General features: G+C 34.1%; 1 protein-coding gene across 4 annotated transcripts in view; it reads right to left on the reverse strand.

Moving 5' to 3' along the window:
- ZNF451 (zinc finger protein 451) overlaps positions 1–19,029 on the reverse strand; it is a 72,000-nt gene that overhangs the window by 25,760 nt on the left and 27,211 nt on the right. For all 4 annotated transcript variants that reach the window (XR_016020300.1, XM_019734653.3, XM_019734654.3 and 1 more), the window contains exons 4-9: positions 13,829–13,954; positions 13,211–13,322; positions 9,297–9,447; positions 7,952–8,078; positions 3,628–3,781; positions 2,986–3,133 (exon numbers count right to left, since the gene is read on the reverse strand). Coding sequence is in view for 3 of the 4 variants with exons in the window: in XM_019734653.3 (XP_019590212.1) it covers positions 2,986–3,133; positions 3,628–3,781; positions 7,952–8,078; positions 9,297–9,447; positions 13,211–13,322; positions 13,829–13,954 (818 nt within the window). In the remaining variant the exon portion in view is untranslated. The remainder of the gene's footprint in view (positions 1–2,985; positions 3,134–3,627; positions 3,782–7,951; positions 8,079–9,296; positions 9,448–13,210; positions 13,323–13,828; positions 13,955–19,029) is intronic.

A 19,029-nucleotide genomic window follows, 5' to 3' on the forward strand; every position in this document is an offset into this window, starting at 1 on the left:
ACACACACACACACACACGTATATATATATATATATATATATATCCATAAAAAGACTTGTACAAAATGTACATAAAAGCTTATTCACAATAGCTAAAAACTGTAAAAAATCTAACTGTCCATCAACATGAGAATTAATAAACAAATTGTGCTATGTTCAAACAATAGACTACTACTCATCAATAAAAAGGAACAATGTACTAAACAATATGGACTGATACTATGACAAACACAAGACAGTACACATTATATGATGCCATTTACATGAAGTTCAAGAGGAGATAAAACCAATATAAGGTGGAAAAAATACCAGATTAGAGATGTCTGGTGGTGAAAGGGTGGAAAATGACTGTGGAGGGACATAATGGAACTTTCCACAGAAAGGTAATACGAGGTCTGACAATTAAGTTAGAGAACTTGCCACCATGCACATTGGTAGCACTGTACAAACAGCTCAGTAAGGTTTCATAACCTTGGTATATCAGTGTCTCATAGCTGTGTTCATGTGGACGTGTGGTGGTGTCTTCCTGAGTGGCGTTTTTTATTGTTGTTGTGCATGTTTGTGTGACATTGCAAGAATGTCTGAGCTTGAATTAGAGCAATGAACAAACATTAAATATCTTGTTAAATTTGGCAAGAGTAGAAGGGAAATCAGGGACATGTTAGTCCAAGTTTATGGGGATAATACCATGAAGAAAACAGCAGTGTACAAATGGATTAAACATTTTTCTGAGGGGAAAGAATGTGTCACTGATGAAGAGAGGTCAGGATGGTCAGTATAAGCAGAACTGACGAAAACATTGCAAAAATCGTCGAGTTGTGCATCTAAATTGTCAGCTGACTGAGAAGCATAGCACACCAAGTAAACATCGGTAGAGAAATAGTTAGGAAAATCTTAATTGAAAATCTTGGCATGAAAAAGGTGTGTGCTAAAATGGTCCCAAAGGAGTTCAGTGATGAACAAAGCAAAGGAGAGTCAAAGTTTGCCATGACCTTTTGGAGAGGCAAGATAACGTTTTGGGCCTTGTTATCACTGGTGATGAAACATGGGTGTACCAATACGATCTTGAAGCATCAAAGTACACTATGGAAGACAGCCAATTCTCCATGACCTAAAAAGTTCTGTCAGTCCAAATCAAGTCAAAACGATGTTGGTAACCTTTTTTTGATATCAAAGGGAGTATTTATTACAAATTTGTACCAACTTGACAAACAAAAAACCAACTTTACTATTTCGAAGTGTGGAAAAGGCTCCGTGAAAAAGTTAGATGACCTGAACGTTTTGCCAACAATTCCTGGCTCTTGCATCACGACAATGCACCAGCTCACACGGCACTGTCTGTGTGGGAGTTTTTAGCCAGTAAACAAATAACTGTATTGGAACACCCTCCCTACTCACCTGATCTGGCCCCAAATGACTTCTTTCTTTACCCAAAGATAAAGGAAATATTGAAAGGAAGACATTTTGATGACATTCAGGACATCAAGGGTAATACAATGACAGCTCTGATGGCCATTCCATAAAGAGTTCCAAAATTGCTTCAAAGGGTGGACTAGGCGCTGGCATCAGTGCATAGCTTCCCAAGGGGAGTACTTTGAAAATGACCATAGTGCTATTCAGCAATGGGGTACGTAGCACTTTTTGTAGGATGAGTTTGCGAACTTAATTGTCAGTCCTCGTATATTATGATAAAAATGTGGGTTAAACAGATGCAGCACCCATTTGTGAAAATTGTGAAAGTTAAGATTTGTACATTCAATAAACTTAAATTCTATCTCAAAAATAAGTTTTAAAAACTAAGAGGAGTAAGGAGCATACAGATGTATAAATAAAACAAAAAGGCAGTGTTGATTATTATTCAAGTTGGGTGATGGGTAAAAGGAGATTCATTATACTACATTAAATTCATATAGTTAAAAATTTCCATAATAAAAATCTAAGAATAAAAATAAAAGCAGAAACAGGATCTGAACTCATGAAATGTAAGTCAGAACCAGGACTGTTAACCTCAGTGATTACAATGAGTATATACATACTCAGAGTAATTAGACTCTGCAGCCTCAGTTTTATCGAGACATATTTTACTTAACGGTTTGTAAAAATAATTGTTCTATTTAAACAAATGCAACTGTAGCTAAACTTTTAATGCATTTTAAGGAAATAACAGGAAAAAAGAGACCTAAGAGACAAAGTGTCTAAACGCAAATTGCAGACTATGTTTGAATCATGATTCCGAAAAACCAAATTTAAAAAATCAGGGGAACTTGATAACTGATTAGTTATTTGATATTAAAAAAGTATTTGTTTTTAAAGGTGTGACAGTAATATTAATTTTTTTAAAGAAGAATCCTTATCATTTATATATACATATTGAAATATTTACAGATAAAACGACATTATTTGCTTCAAAATAATAACTTGCAGGGTGAGAATATAAATGAAACACCACTAACTACTATGTGTTGATAACTACTGAAATTGGGCGAAAGGTATATAGGGGTTCATTATACTAATCTCCTTACTTGCGTATATTTCTTGATAATTTCCAAAGTAAAGACCAAAAAAAAAATCATACTGAAATCTTTTTGATTATTTGATAAATTTGGCCTTTCACTGAAATTTAATCTTCTACACGTATATGATACTTTCCATTCCGGCTGACTTAAAGCCAAGATTCTATTTTAATCAGGGGATTCTATTTTAACCCTCTCCTCCCCTATACCTACACTCACAGAACACACACAGGAAAATTACACACAGAACTTACAACTGTTAGCTTGTTTTACTCACAGCCAAAATCAATATATCCACTTTTCCCACAGCTCTAATTTCTCTCATTATGCTAATCTGGTTACTTCCAGGCGAATGTACATTTTCATTCGAAGAGAAGAGAAACACGGATTAGAAAAATATTTGTTGAATCCTACTGGTGAAGAGCTTATTGGGCAGGTTTCCCTTACAGCCCAAGAGAAGATATGTACATACCTGAAATGGGCAGTGAGCTCCATGTGGGAACGTAGTGTCTGGTGGCAAGCTACACACTTAACTTGAAATGGAACATCTTTGCACAGAGAGATCAAAGTTTTCTTTGCAAAAGATGGAAATGATATTGGATGTGCTATTCCCTTGCCATCTGAAAGACAGAATAAACTATAACTTGCAAAGATTTAAGTAGAGAGTGACCCAACCTTCCCCGCTTTGCCTTTCTCAACATCCATCAGAGTCAGTAAAATAAAATATTTATGTGATAAAAATCTAAAGGAAGTCATTTTCTAGCCTCAAGTGCAAAGGATGCTGAACTCATGCTCAAATGAAAATTTGAGTCTTAAATACAGAAAAACACAGAACTTCCCAGATATAATGGATATGCAAAAAAATTATTCTGAATAAATGTTTTCTTCCCAAGTTTCTCTTCATTGCTCCAAGTAAGTAAGTAAACCTTACTCTTAGGTACAGATAACTACTGAGAATATTTTTTGAAAAAAAAATTAAAAGAAAAATCTTTCACTTTCATGGTTTTCAAACTAATATGAGGATAAATAACCTCAAGAATTATCTCTGAAGTATGGTAAATCACCGAAAATTAAAGAAGTTTAATAATTTTCAGAGAACAGAGTACGAACATACCACTCAGTTTAAAACGCTGATGGAAATGATTCCTTCCAGACATATGCTTCAAACACTCATCCTTGCTCCTAAAAAGAAGGTAGCAAGTTGGACATGCAAAACACTGAATAACCTGAGGAAGAAGGTTGTTTTTATGTCCATCATCTGCAGCTTCCTAGAAATATAAGGCAAAGCTGTATTAGTGACAACTAAAATCAATCTATCTTCAACTTCTTAAAATCAAAAATTTCAAAACATTTATTACTTATTTGGAATGTTCTCTATCAGTTCTTTTCTATTAAATTTATTGGGATGACATTTGTTGATAAAATTATATAGGTTTCAAGTGTACATTTCTATAATACATCATCTATATATTGCATTGTGTGTTCACCACCCAGTCAAGTCTCCTTCCGTCACCATATATTTGACCTCCTTTACCCTTTTCTACCTCCCCATTTCCCCTCTCCCTCTGATAATCACTAAACTACTGTGTCTATGAATTTTTGTTGTTTTTTTCATTTATTGCTTTCAGTTTTATATCCTACATGACTGATATCATGTGGTTTTCGACTTCTTCCATCTGACTTATTTCGCTTAGCATGATATTCCCAACACGTGTATGGATCTAACAGTTAACATGAAAATTTTTCTCCTCTGAGTGTGAACTGTGGAACTTCCATCAAAAATGAGGTCCCATATATAAAATTTTTAACTTTTTTTCTTGAAAACAAATTATAACCATCTTTCTGTGACAATAAGTGTACAAGTATATTTGCTTTCTATATATTTTTCATTTTTTACATACACATCTATATGCAATATTATATAAATGCATAACTGTTTTCACATCACATATACTTTTTCCAATGTTTTGCTTTGTTCACTCTACTCTGCAATATAACCTATGTTTACAAATATTTATTTATCCATAAATCGTTCCATGCTTAATTTATAATACACATATATGTGTGTGTATATATGTAATATATGTATATATACACATACATACATAAAAACGGAATTGCCATTGTTTTATCAAATATTGACAACTTACAGCCTCTTAGTCTTCTTACTCCACAATACCTAATAGAAATCCCTAAAAATCAACTGGTATAGCTTTAATTCATTTTTCCTAATGGTGGCAAACTACTCCAAGATGTGGATCTACTAAGATTTAGTCAAGTATTCATTTTCAGCCCCCACCTTACCACTGTAAAAACAGCGACATTGTAAACATCCTTGAATATAAATCCCTATTTATCGCTGCTTTTCTGCATCAGGAGTGGCCCTGCTGGGTTAAAAGGTGTATTATTTGAATATTAAAAGATATTGCATGCTTCCTTTTCAAAATAGCTCTACCAATTCAAGTATCTCCTACCTCTCAATGAGCCTGGTAGCAAAAGCTATTATGAATTTGTTTTTTTCAGTTTTGTAGGCTGGCAGAGGTTGTGTTATTCATTGTTACTTTAATTTTTATTTCCTGTCTACTAGTGAGTTTGAATATTTATTCAGACAATTCTGTGAGTATTCCATATTCTGTGGACTGTTTATTTACATTCTTTAGCCTCATGTTTATTACTTTTGTTTTCTCCCCTTCTGGTCAACTGTATCATTCTTCAGATTGAAACTCTGTCTCATCTGCCATTTTGCAAATATTTTTCAAACACTTGTTGGATAATTTTGCATATGCTCACTTTACAATTTTGATATTGTCAAACAGGTATGTCTTTTCTAGTGTCTAAGTTTCCAAACTTGGTTAAGGGCCTCCTTTATTCCAAAACTGGAAACATTTTTCCAGTGTATATTTGTATATGTATGTGTCCTTGTGTATAAATATAATTTAACCTGTAAATGGTCTTTAGAGCAATAGCTTTAAAAGCTGAGTTGTGTCTTCTTAAATTTATTATCTTAAATTTACATTAGGGAAATCAAAATAGTTTGTGTAGTCTTACGAGATGCAACAGGAAGAGTATGGATAGCAAGTTTACATTTATACTGAGGATATGTCAAGCACCATTTAGGGTTCAAAATGTGCTTTGCCATTTAATCCCTATAAAAACCCCACGGAGTACTCTTTTCATTATTAAAAATAAGAAAATTGAAATTTAGTTAAGTCAACAAAATTACCAGTTCCCTCAACCAAGGTGTAACCTTGGAAGAGACAAAACTACCATTCAAACACAGTTTTATATCTTTGGTTATAAATTCTAGACTCTTTCCACTATTCCCCGTCAGATTTTAAATTGGTGGGTGCCCCACAGAAACTAACACCCAGAAAGATATTTTGCATGTCAATTAGAAGGTTCTAAATAAGAGCACTAAAGGTATTTACTAACAACCAATTTATACAAATATCCCCTAATGAAGAACTTTAAACTAGGAAAATAATTTTTAGTACAATTGTGAATTACAAATGAATTAAATATAAAGCTTATTTAAATTATTTGCTCAATAGATCAAAAATGTAATTCTACATAAAGTTTTATTGGAATATACCTACTGCATAAGTATAGCATATCTGCAAATACCATCTACAAATAGGGGGAAGGAATGGGAAATAGAATATCTGGTAAGTTAAAGTACTCGATTTCTTTTTACCATTATATGTCTGGTTACATTAAAATAAAATACACCGCAAAAATTTGTATATCAAACAAGTAGAAAAATAAAATACTACTTATACTCACTAAGATGGCTATTTTAAAAGACAGATAATAATAAGTGTTGGCAAGGAGAACTTGCTTGGTACCCGCATACATTGCCAATGGTTAAGTATAATGGTATAGTGTGTTGGATAACAATTTGACAGTTCTTCAAATAATTAAACATAATTACCATTTGAACCAAAAATTTAACTCATCTGAAAAGTGAAAACATGTATCCACACAAAGACTTGAACACTTGTCCATAGCATTATTCACAACAGCCAAAGTGAACCTAAGTATTCATCAACCTGATAAAATATGGCATATATCCATACAATGGAACATTATTTGGCAATGAAAAGGAAAGAAGTACTGATACATACTACGACATGGCTAAGCATTGAAAATATTATGGTAAGTGAAAGAATCTTGTCACAAAAGGTCACATATTCTATGATTCCATTCTTATGAATGTCCAGAAAAGGTAAAACCACAGAGGCAGAAAGTAGTTTACTGGTTTCCTAGGGCTGAGGAGGCTAGACTAGGAAGGGGGTAAAATAACCTTTGATGACAGAATGGCCCTAGGAACACAATGAAAAACAGTGGTAGTACCTACTGACCCACAAAGTGACACTGAAGCACACTGGAAGTTACAATATATCCACCACCACCGAAAAGGGAGAAAAGCAGGGAGCTATCTAGTAATATACCCATTAGGTAACTTTAATGTCAAAAAACACTAGACACTTGCTACTCAAAGGGTGACCCATGGACCAGCAGCACTGGCATCACGTAGTAAGTTGTTTAGAAACCTTGATTCTAAGGCCCTACACCTCAGATCTTCTGAGACAGAATCTGCATTTTTAACAAGATTCCCAAGTGATTCATGTGCACATTAAAGTTTAAAAAGCACTAGATGGGAGAAATTGGAACTGAAAGGAAAAGGGGAGGGAAGCAAGGCAAACAATGCAAATTGAAGATAATTTCACTCGTTTATTGAAGAATGCCATCTTTACAGAACAACTCATAGGTATACAATCTTCTAGCGACCTCTTCTGGCTAATCAAAGATAGGCAATTACAGCCTAATGCGTGCTAGTTTCCTTTAGAGTCCTTCTGACACACTCCAAAGAGTAAGCAATAAGGACCGCTTACTGAGAGCTATATCTAATATCAAATATGGTAAACACTCGTTACAGACTTTTGTATTACATGGATTTGTATATACCATGCATCAACTCAGGTCCCTTGAGACATAACACTTAATGACAGTTACATAAGACAACCTTTTAAATAGTAGATTTATTTCTTAATAAAATAATTGTTATTTACAATATGGCTCTAACATTTCAACAGGCAGTGAAAGGCAGTGGACTTAAGAATAAGGTTCTAGTTCTCATCATGTAACTAACTCACAGACCATCTTAAAATAAGGTAAGTTAACTTCATAGAGCAACACCATAAAATAAAGGATTTCTATGATCACCTTTAGGACTTCTGGCTTTCAGCTATCAAATTTACCTGCCCACAATAATTTAATGTTCTAAATCATTTTACTCTCCATAGACAATCACAAGTTTGATCCTTCTGTGTATCATTTGTGATTGCAAGCTTAAGAGCAGCAAGAAAATACCTACATCAAACTCCATGGTTCTCTAGAAAAAGAATACCTGCTCTTAACTTAGGACATGCTCTTACCTTAGCAAAAAGGTGATCCCTATATTGTTGTTGAGTAACAAAATTTTTATAACATACTACACAAGCAAAAGAATTGAAGAAAGGTCCATGTAGTGTAATTGTTGGATCACATGGGGAGTGATCAAACCTACTCGGCAAAAGAGAGGTAACATTAGAAAAAAGCCCACATTCTAGGGGGAGAATTATTTAGCTTTCTTTATTAAACTAAACACACACACACACAGTCAGAACTTTATACTTATCTACCTGAACTATTAAATAATTGCTCTTCATATTCAGGAAATATCATGTGCCTCCCATATGCCAAGCAATCCCTTCAGACAGTGACCAGCTCGAGATTTCATAAAAGTATTCAAGATCCAATAAAATAAATTTACGTGTGTCCTGCCAAACTGGTAAACTTCCAGTTTGAAAATTATAGAGCCATTGTCTTTCCTTCTTGCCTTATTTACCACAAAACTCACAAATGATTTTCAATGAATCATTGGAATAATAATCTCATGTTAAGATTTCTGGCATACCTGTTTCCTAAAAATGGCTTTTACTTCTTTTAATGTTCATTTTAACCATACAAAAATTTATGTCATTGTAAATTGCCTTTAAGACTTTTAAAAATAGTTAAGATACAGTATGCTACCCAGTTATTTTGCAGTATGCTGAAGCTCCCCCTAGGAGCCTCTCTTGGTAAGGTAAAGCATAGGCAGAGTGAAACATCTGGATAAGATAATGGCTTACAGCCCCAAACTCTCAATTCCCATCTTTAAACTATCAGAAGGGGATTGTAAAGATAAGAATATTTAATGCCTTTAATAATGCCTTCCTTGACATTTATTTTTCTCAAGCTCTACTATTCCAAATTCAGTAAATTAATAAGTTGGGTTTCATAGAGTATTTATTGCAAATTTTGCTACATTTGGTTTGCCTTTAGTATTTACTTTGCAATGCCATATTAGCTTTCTTTAGGCTAAACTAAATATCTCTAAGTGCTTTATGTCTCTTGAAATTTGCATTTCTGGGCTGGATTTCTCTAAAACTGATCCAACTGTGTATCAATGCAAAAAGTCTGTTCAGAATTTTATGAGACATATTAGGAATAAATATGTCTTTAAAGGCTATGTGCCTTTAAAGACAAAATATCACTAGAAAAAGCTGACTTTACCCAGCCTTCTAGGAAACCTAAGAAATGTAAATTTAAAATATTTATATCATGACAGCACAAAATAATTTGAGTTTGGAATATAACGCTATAATCACCATGGCAGAAGTGCATCATGCTTTCATTTTGCAAAATCACTTTGTAACTTATTTGACCTTCAGCATCCACTATTCTGAATATCATACTTACCTTTTCAAATGTCCTAAGAGAAGGTGCCCATTATCATATTCCTTGTTACAATGCATTATGGGACATGAAATTGGTTTCACAGACACCCTCATTTGGCCTCCTCTTCGGAATGAACTTTTTGTTCCAGAATTAATTGTGCCTGTTTTGAGTCCTGCATCATTGGAATATAAATTCTTAAGTCCTTATTTCAGATATTTGTCCTTTGGACTGGTAATCAAAATTGTAACAAGACAATGAAAATTATGATACATCTTCAACTAAGTGGTACTAATTGTAATTAAATATTTACAAGCTTTTTAAAATATATATAAAAAATAACCTAAGAGTAAATAGGAAAGCAGTTAACATCTCCAAGTGGCATTCTGTTGAGGAAAAATAAATGTTTCCTTAAATTCAACAGCCAAGAAATATCAAAGATCAAATACATTTGAAAATCAGTTGTTCTACAGAACACTTACCTACCTTCTTTTCATTTATATAAGTTTGAAAAGATGTTTTCTCTTAACTCTGATTTTCCCTTTTAACTGTATTAAACACATTATAAAGTTTAGTTATACTATAGAGGATCTGGGTTCTATGAAAATTATGTTAAACAATGTAACTGGGAGGGCAGGGAGAAGTGGAGAGGACAGGGAGGCAGGCAAGGAGAGTAAGAGCAATAATTTCTGAGGAATCCAGCTACTGGCCAATCAGCTTCAACCGGGACATCAAGTAATGCAAGTGTCAGTAATAACAAATTTATAGAACACAAAGCAGAGATTTACTTCTTGTTATCTCTCTCCTCTCTACTTACCTTATTTTGACCCTTCTCTTTTTCTCATTTCAAAGCCAATTAGAAAATAGTTTGCCCATCAATATCTTCTCTTAATTCTCTCTTATCCTGGTCTATTCTTCATCTCTTTTCTTTCTTTTTTATCTTGACTTTATGGTCACACAACTCTTGTAGACTAATACCCTAAGCCAAATTTTTTTCCCAGGGAACTCGCATTACATGTTATATACAACTGAAAATTTGAATTATATTGTATAAATAAAGAATTATCAAACTGCCAGGAGAATTCTAATATACAGATAGTTTGATTATTGTCTCTCTTTTATTACTATTTCTTGTGGATTGTTTTAACCAAATGCCTTGAATATTTTATACAACAGAAAACTGGGTATTTATCCTGATGACAGATTTTACAAAGCCCCTAAGCATTTAACTGGAGTAAAATATTATTCCTTTCACATCACCTAATTTTATGATCTCCAAATGGTTATATATGCTTAGTTTCAACTGCCTTTCTGCTGTTTTAGTCCTTATGGGAGAAATGCCACTACCAAAAGCTGCCAAAATGTTTACATAAATGTGTTCTTCTAACAAACAATGAATAGCATAGCATTAATCATATTTTAATATTAGCGGCATTAAATGACAATACACCCTTTTATCTTTAATTTTTTTAATGTAGTCAGAATTATGACAATTTTTATTTATTGTCTATCCACATTCCAGATGTCACCCATTAAGACCTTTACTTAGCCAAATAGAGGCACTGGATAAAAATAAAATTAGAGAAAACAATCAACTGAAAGAAATAAGCTTTAAGTAGTTCTTTTTCTTAAATAGTATAGTGAAGTTTTTTTAGTTATTAAATATTCAAATGTATGCAAACTGGCTTAACTGTGAAGATTTATAGAAGATGGATTTCCAAAGTTAGAGTAATTAAAATAATAGCTAGATATTTTGGAATAGATTGAATGAGTCCCTTAATGATACTGAGAATTAGAATCTCACTTTTTAAAAATTAAAGTGTACAATGACTCATCTCTGTTTTCCCAAGCTATACCCTCTTCAAAGACGTCACTGCTCTCTCAAGCTCATTTATGGAAGGTAAATACCCATACCAAATAGAGCCTAATGCTACAGCAGCTGTTCTAGCAATAGATGCCAAACTTCAGTTTTTTAGTGTTGCAGGGACCAAGCAAAAAGAGGAAATCATCACATAAAAAGAGCAAAACTAAAGACCTTGACTAGTGGCTCAAGCTTATCAGTCACCGATAAACCCGGTGTGACCCAAAGATATATAAAATACCAAGTCTTACCAAGAGTCATAAAGACATAGTTAAATGACTCATTTGTTCCCACTTGGCCTGTTCAGGTAAATACACAAACAGATGCTCATGAATTCAATTTACAATGAAAAAAATATTTTGACAATCTGGAGGCCAGGAATTAGGCCTAAAGGGGCATACTCCTGGCCCTAAAACACTCCAGACAGGACTTGAAAGTGTTAGATTCATTTGAGGTGAATAATTTTTAGACGAGACCTTAGAGATAAAGCCTTGTAGTTCCACCCCATTTTCCCATCAAAATCCCCTAGAAATCTTCTCAAAACTACAGATGCCCTAATTATCTCTGGAGGTAAGGCCAGGCATGTATTTCAAAGCTCCCAGGTGATTCTGATGCAGCTAAGGTGAAGCTACTAAGCTAGTCATAACGACTACTGAGAAGTGAATGCGTATCAAGAAGGATTTTTGAAATAACTATAGCCTTAGAAGAATACCCCAAGAGGCAAAAACATTTACCACAATTTCTAAGTATCTTTTCGTAAAGAAGGCCTAGAACGTCAAACAATTCTTTTATTTAGCTGTATGAAGTCACATTTGGAAGAAAAATTCTAGGCTTTCTTTCTGTTTTCACGTGCAACTATGTATATAGCTCCCTTTGGTGTAATATTCAACCAACATTTAATGAGCATCTCTATGCTGAACATTGTTTTTAGGCACTGACACGAAATAGGATTAATAAGCCACAGAGCATATAGTCTGGTAGAAAAGAGATATGTAAATATATCAATCCAACATAACAAGGTAAAAACTACATTAGAGAAATGAATAAAGCATTTTGGGATCAAAGAAGGCTGAGCAAACTTATGTAAAATAAATAAACCTAGCAACCCAGAGTGTTATTATCTGTGGGGCTAACCCCACAGGCAAGTACGAAAGAGGAGGAAAAGGTATTTAAAAGGGAGGATGGGGCAAGATGGGAAGTTTGTCAAGCACAAATAGATTAGGAGATAAGAAGTAAATATAGTTTCAGGGAGTGGCCAAGTGTCAAAATATCTACAAATTATTGGAATTATTTTATAAGTGGTAGATTTACTCTAATAAAATAAAAACCCTCTAAAAACTAACTTCAGAACAAGATATCTAGGTTCAATGTTGAGTATTGCGTGCATAGATATTTCTAACGACTTTTTGCAATTTAAATCTTTTTCTGGATTAAAATCCACAGCTAAGGTTTCTGTGGATATCCCAAGTCTTTAAGGGCTCAGTGGGTTTTCTGCAAGAAAGGCTATAAAAGTTGCCATTGTGGGACAGTCCTACAGGCTCTTAAAAATTCCATCAAATTATCTGGTAGGGGGAAAATGCTCTGCAGTGGCTCTTCCAGGAATTTCAGCTCTGCAAAGTTAATGAAGAAGCTATCCAGTGCTTTAGATGCGACTCCCATGTGTACACTTACTTACAAAATGTCTACATAGGCTGCACTGACAAATAAAAAAGGAAACACTAATCCTTTAAAATCTCAGCTTAAATTCCATTTCCTCAGAGAAGCCTCTCCTGACCTCAAATAACCTGTTATATATCTTCCCAAAGACACATGTACTACTTCATGTAATAACAATGAAATCATTAATGCATAAATGAGCACCATCTAATGAATAAAAGACTATGTTACTTATACTCAAAATATACTTTTACCAAAGTAGAAAGACAATTGGTAAAGTAGGCCATTATTAAGTTATCACTGCAACTAAATTTCAAATACTTTATATATTCATTAGCAATTGGATAAAATGGACATAATGTCTTAGGGCTTTAGAGAAGTTAAGTAACCTTATTGTTCCACTTTGATCTCTAAAGAATACCTGGCATTTTTAGCCACTGGTCCACACACAATCTTGCTGCTTCTGTATCAGAATGTCCTTGAATAAATTCCAATTCTTGTAACCCATGAGCATGCTGAAAATCAATTTTTTCCTAAAGATATTGAGAAAAAAATCAATTAACCTATGATCATATAACAGCTCTTCTATAACCCTGATTCAAATTTCTTCCTTTCAGTAACAATTTAATCTGAGAGAACAGGCTGTAGTTTGAGAAAGTAATCTGCTCTATTTAGCAGAAAATAACCTTTCAACAGCTTATATCTACAAACCTGATAAACTCTTTTCTCTCTTGTGATAAAGTAACCAGAAACCCTTAGTTGCTCATTTGCCTTGAGAAATCCAATGATTTTAATCCCCTCAAAAGAGCCCACTCAAGTAATTCTATTTTTTTTCCTGTATACATATATGATCAGAATCCAACAAACTAAAAACAGAGATGTAAAAAGCCATCATGAATTACTACTAAATTGATAAGCAATCTAGATAGAGACCGTGCTGAACATGGATTCAAATATACATTTTTTAATTACAAATTTCTCTTTACAACTTTATTATAAACAATTCTATAATTTGGTAAAACACAAAAGAGCCACATACCCTGAATGCTCTATTCTTCTCTTCTTTCTGCTGTTTCTCCACTTCAACATGTCGGGCTAGACGAGCCAGAGTTAAAGCAACTTTATCCTTCTGATGGTCAATATGGTCTTTATGCTTAATATTATCCTAAATTTTGAAAAAACAACAACTTTCATTACTTTTAACAAACAAAATTAGCTTTGAGATAACATATATCAATTTAAAAAAATAGTTAATATATTAAAGAACCATTTACCTTTATCATTATCAAATTTCTAAGAACCTGTGTATTTTATACTTTATGTGGTATTTTGTAGGTCAGCCAATCATCCACCAGCATCTTGTTTTCAAAAAGTTAGATAAACTAGCTGCTAGAACACTTATCATCATTATTTACTTTACAATCATCTGTATATTTAAAAGTTTGGCATTGCTTTGCTCTCAGTCTATAAAGTAATACAGGCCATTAGTCCACCCTCCAAAAAGTCTAACAAAACAAACATCCTTGGCTCTGGTTTTTCAGCAATGCCAGGATAGTATTTACTTAAAAGAAACTATTGATTTAAAAAATATATCTAACTTCCAGTTCCCAGTCCAACATGTAAGGAGATTAGACGTTGCTACTCCATAACAAGTAAAAAGCTGAACAAATTGAAGTCAACAACTCTTCTTAGATTCACCAGAGAAGTAACGTCACAGTATAAGCTGCTGCCCCCAAAAGGAGAGAGATGGGAGAGGAGGGCAAATACAAAGAATCACAAGTTAGTGGAGCAGAAACCCATGAATAGAAACATCAGCAGGAACCAGTACTGGGTAGGAAAATCCAAACTGTAATTGACAAATTGCTGGAGGCTCAGTGTGGGCAAGTCTAAGAGTTAAAAACTCGTGGGGGACCCAGTCGTGGCATCCCTCACACTTTTGTGAGTTTACCTCCAGGAGTTCTACCAGGTTCTCACTGTGAAGACTGGAGAAAAATCCCCTCATGCTTCCAGCAGGGGCAGAAGAGAAGTAAGAATTTTGAAATAAGAGCATTCTGTTCTTAACAAGGTCTGCCCTCAAGAGAAACTAGTTTACCAGAGCCTAACCTGCTACAGGTTTTACAGAGCTTCACAGACCTGGCAGAAGGAAATACCCAACTCCAACTCCCTTTAGCCTTCCACACGGGGGAAGAGAAATACCCAATTCCAGGCCCCTCTAGCTAGTCTTTCCCACTTGAGGGGAGGCACTGAGAAGCACTGCTGAAGTTCACAATGCAGGGAGGTAGGATCACCAAGGCAGAGACCTAATCACGGAACACCACTTCTCACATACCTTACCACTACATTACTAAAGGCCTATTTACCAGTTTCTTTTACCTAGTACATCATGTCCACCTTTCAACAAAAAATTACAAGGCACACTAAAAGGCAAAAAACACAGTTTGAAGCGTCAGAGAGCAAGCACAGAATGGCAGATATGGCAGGGATGTTGGAACAACCAGATCAGGAGTTTAAAACAACTATGATTAATAGGGCTCTAATGAAAAACTGGCAACATACTAGTGTGAGGTGTGATTGAAAACTATGGTGAATGTTTAAATTTTAAAATATTTATTACAGTAAAAGACATATTGCCATTAATCCCCCTCAAAATACTCCTCGCTTCGAACACACTCATCCTATCGTTCTTGCCACTTTCTGAAGCAGTTCTGGAAGTCCTCTTTCGTGAGTGTCTTTACTTCATCCTCCATCATGACAACGCTCTGTGTCACACATCACTTCTAGTATGGCAATTTCTATCAAATAAAAACATTACAGTGTGTCCTCATCCACCTTATTCACCGGATCTGGCACCGTGCAACTTCTGGCTGTTCCCGAAAGTCGAAATGACCATGAAAGGTAAATGTTTTGAATTGATTCAGAACATCGAGGCAACCACGACAGTGCAACTAAAGACACTCACGAAAGAAGACTTCCAGAATGGCTTCAGGAAGTGGTAAGAACAATGAGATAAATGTGTTTGAAGTGAGGGGGGGTATTTTGAAGGCAGTTAATGGCAATGTGTCTTTTACTGTAATATTTTTTTTTATTTAAACATTCACTATATTTTTTTGATCACACCTTGTACAAGAACAGTTATGTAATGTAAGTAAGAGAGATGGAAATCCTAAGAAAGATCCAAAGAGAAATGCTAGAGATCAAATACACTATAACAGAAATGAAGAACACCTTTAATGGGCTCACTAGTAGACTGCACACCGCTGAGGAAAGAATCTTTGTGCTTGAGGATATGTGAACAGAAACTTCCCAAACTGAAAAGCAAAGAGAAAAAAGACTGAAAAAAAATACAAAAAAACAAGAGTATCTAAGAACCATTATAAAAGATGTAACATATGCATAATGGGAATACCAGAAGAAAAAAGGAACAGAAGAAATATTTGAAGCAATAATGACTGTGAATTTCCCCCAAATCAATGCCAGACACAAAACCACAAGTCACGAAAGAAAGAAAACCCTTTGTTCACAGGTGACATGATCTTCCTAAGAAAAAACATGCAAATAAAATAAACAGTAGTTAGTGGTGAAGTAAACTGTATAATTAGATATTTATAGCAGCTTTATGAGTAATTGCCAAAACTTGAAAGCAATCTAGCTGTCCCTTAGTAGATGAATGGATAAATAAACTCTGGTACATCCAGGTGAGGAAATATTATTCAGTGCTAAAACGAAATAAGCTATCAAGCTATGAAAAGACATGGAGGAAACTTAAATATATATCATTAAATAAAAGAAACCAATCTGAAAAGGCTACATACTGTATGATTCTAACTAAACTCGTATGGAATTCTGGAAAGGGCAAATCTATGATGACAGTAAAAAAAGACCAGTGGTTGCCAGGGGCTAGGGGTAGGAAGGGGTGAATTGGCAGTACAGAGGATTTTTAGGGCAGTAAAACTATTCTGTACAATACTATAAAGGTAGATACCTATCATTATACATTTGTCCAAACCCACAGAATTACACCACCAAGAGTGAACTACAGACTTTGGGTGATAATGATGTCAGTGTAGGTTCATCAATTATAACAAATGTACCACTGCGTTAGGGGATGTTGATAATGGGAGAGGCTGTGAACGTCTGGGAGCAGGTAGTATATAGGAAATCTCTGTAACTTCCTCTAAATTTTGCTGTGAACCTAAAATTTCTCTAAAAAATAAGTCTATTAAAATTTTTTTCTACTACAAAGATTGGGTTACTATCTGAAATATTATTCTTGAGGCAAATCAGTTATACGTGTACAACTCAAATTTTATTTAAAGTGGGACAGAGTTGCATCACCGAGTCAAACAGCAGGTGTGATTTTGCAAGTACACAGAAGTTACACTAATGTAAGCTTATATAGAAAGGCCAAATAAGTATTTTCAGCATGAGCTACATCTTTGCAATAAGGAATGTGCACAGGATCACTCTGGGTGGCAGTAGTTCCAGCTAAGTTTCTGACCACTTGACAAGTCTACACCACTGTACCAGGTAATAGGTGACATTCTACTAACTTCAAAACATCCTTTTACAAATCATAGGATAATATAGCTTATTAGAAATAACAGTCACAAAAAGCAATTTATCTGAGCTATGATCTTTAGTAGAGGTCAATTTCTCTCTCTTAAAAGCAAATTAAATTTACTCCTTAGGAAAACAAAAAAAAAGTAGTATCTCTTTATTTAAAATGTAGGTACTACCAGGAGAATGAACTTTAGAGTACATCCTAAAATTTTTTTTAATTTAAGGAAGGAAGGAAGTTAAAGTTTAAACATAAGCCTAGAGTGTGTTAGTTTTCCTGACACAGATAACTCTAGCAAAAGTCATGCTTGGAAGGCCAGGTAAACCAAGGTTATATTATAATAACACGAGGGAAGTAGACAAGGTATAAATTAGCATTTACTCACCAAAAAATGCTGTTGTGTCACAACATGAATATTCTGGGGACAGGAAGAAGGGCATGTTTTGAATTAGGTAAAACTAATTTTGAAGAGCTACACTTGAATTGATTATTCCACTATTATTTTACTTTTCCCTAGGCCACAACAAAATAACCATTCTGAATTACTTCTGAAGTTATACTCATTCAGGAAGACTTTACATATTTATTCTTCTTAAAATTTAAAGTTCAATTAATGATTCTCTAATTTACATTATAAAATATACTCTGTACCTGAAGCTAAATGAAAATTAAAGTCAGAAATACAGTGATTATATATCCAATGGGGAAAATTTTTAATAATCCACTTAGTCACAAAATATAAGTATGATCCTAAAACATACTTAGATCTTTTCAGCTTCATTCTAAAATTAATCTCAAGCCCTTTTGAAGGTTAAATAAGTAAAACCTATTGGTATTAAGTTGTTTGCTAAAATTATTTTTCTTATATTTAGCTATCATTAGCCTGTTACCTTTATACAGTTATGTCAATAAAAAGATTACTTCTGTTATTTCCAACTAATTCTGATCTGTTTATTATCTTTCATGACTTTGAAGAGCTCAAAAGCTGTAACAGCCCTAATGCTGAAAACAAAAGATATTTAGAATTTTTGGTCTCCTCCTCCTTCCCCTCTAAGGGGAAAATTTTTATTTTCTTCTTAAGGAAAAGAAAAAACTCTGGCTGCTACTTATATTGAAAGCAGATAAGTAGATTTGGGAGACAATCTGCTAGAAGTAAAGGAAAAGGAATGGTAGTTAGAGAAAGGAAGAACTTTAATTTTGAAAGCTTCACCATTTAAAAATGAGAAAATTAAAGTATTTAAAGATGTTTTTCCTTAAACTAGGGAAATATTAAGTATATGAAGCAGGGTGTATGTATCATATTTGTATGATTTTTTTCCCATCACAAACTTGCGTTTGGAGATCAAGGCTGCTGGTGAAAACCAGACATGAGTAGTAATGTTATCTATGAACACTCACTCTCTCCAGAAAGCCAATTCTCTTGGATTTCCATTGTCAGTGATCCAAGATGAGGGGTGGCCAATAGATCTTACAGAATTATACCCTTCTGTGATTCTGGGAGAATACATTGGCATGGGAAAAGCAGAGGGATCATTAATATTAAGATGCATGTTAGGGATTTTAGCCATTAGGTTGCAGAAGACCCTATTTTGCACAGAACTATAACAGGTAATTCAAACAATCGATACGTTCAGAAACAAATTTTAACTTATCAGAATGCAAGCCGAAAAAACGTACTGAAG

The sequence above is a fragment of the Rhinolophus sinicus genome, chromosome 2, assembly GCF_057876585.1.
Source record: "Rhinolophus sinicus isolate RSI-liver-muscle chromosome 2, RSI-T2T, whole genome shotgun sequence".
Classification (NCBI taxonomy): Eukaryota; Metazoa; Chordata; class Mammalia; order Chiroptera; family Rhinolophidae; genus Rhinolophus; species Rhinolophus sinicus.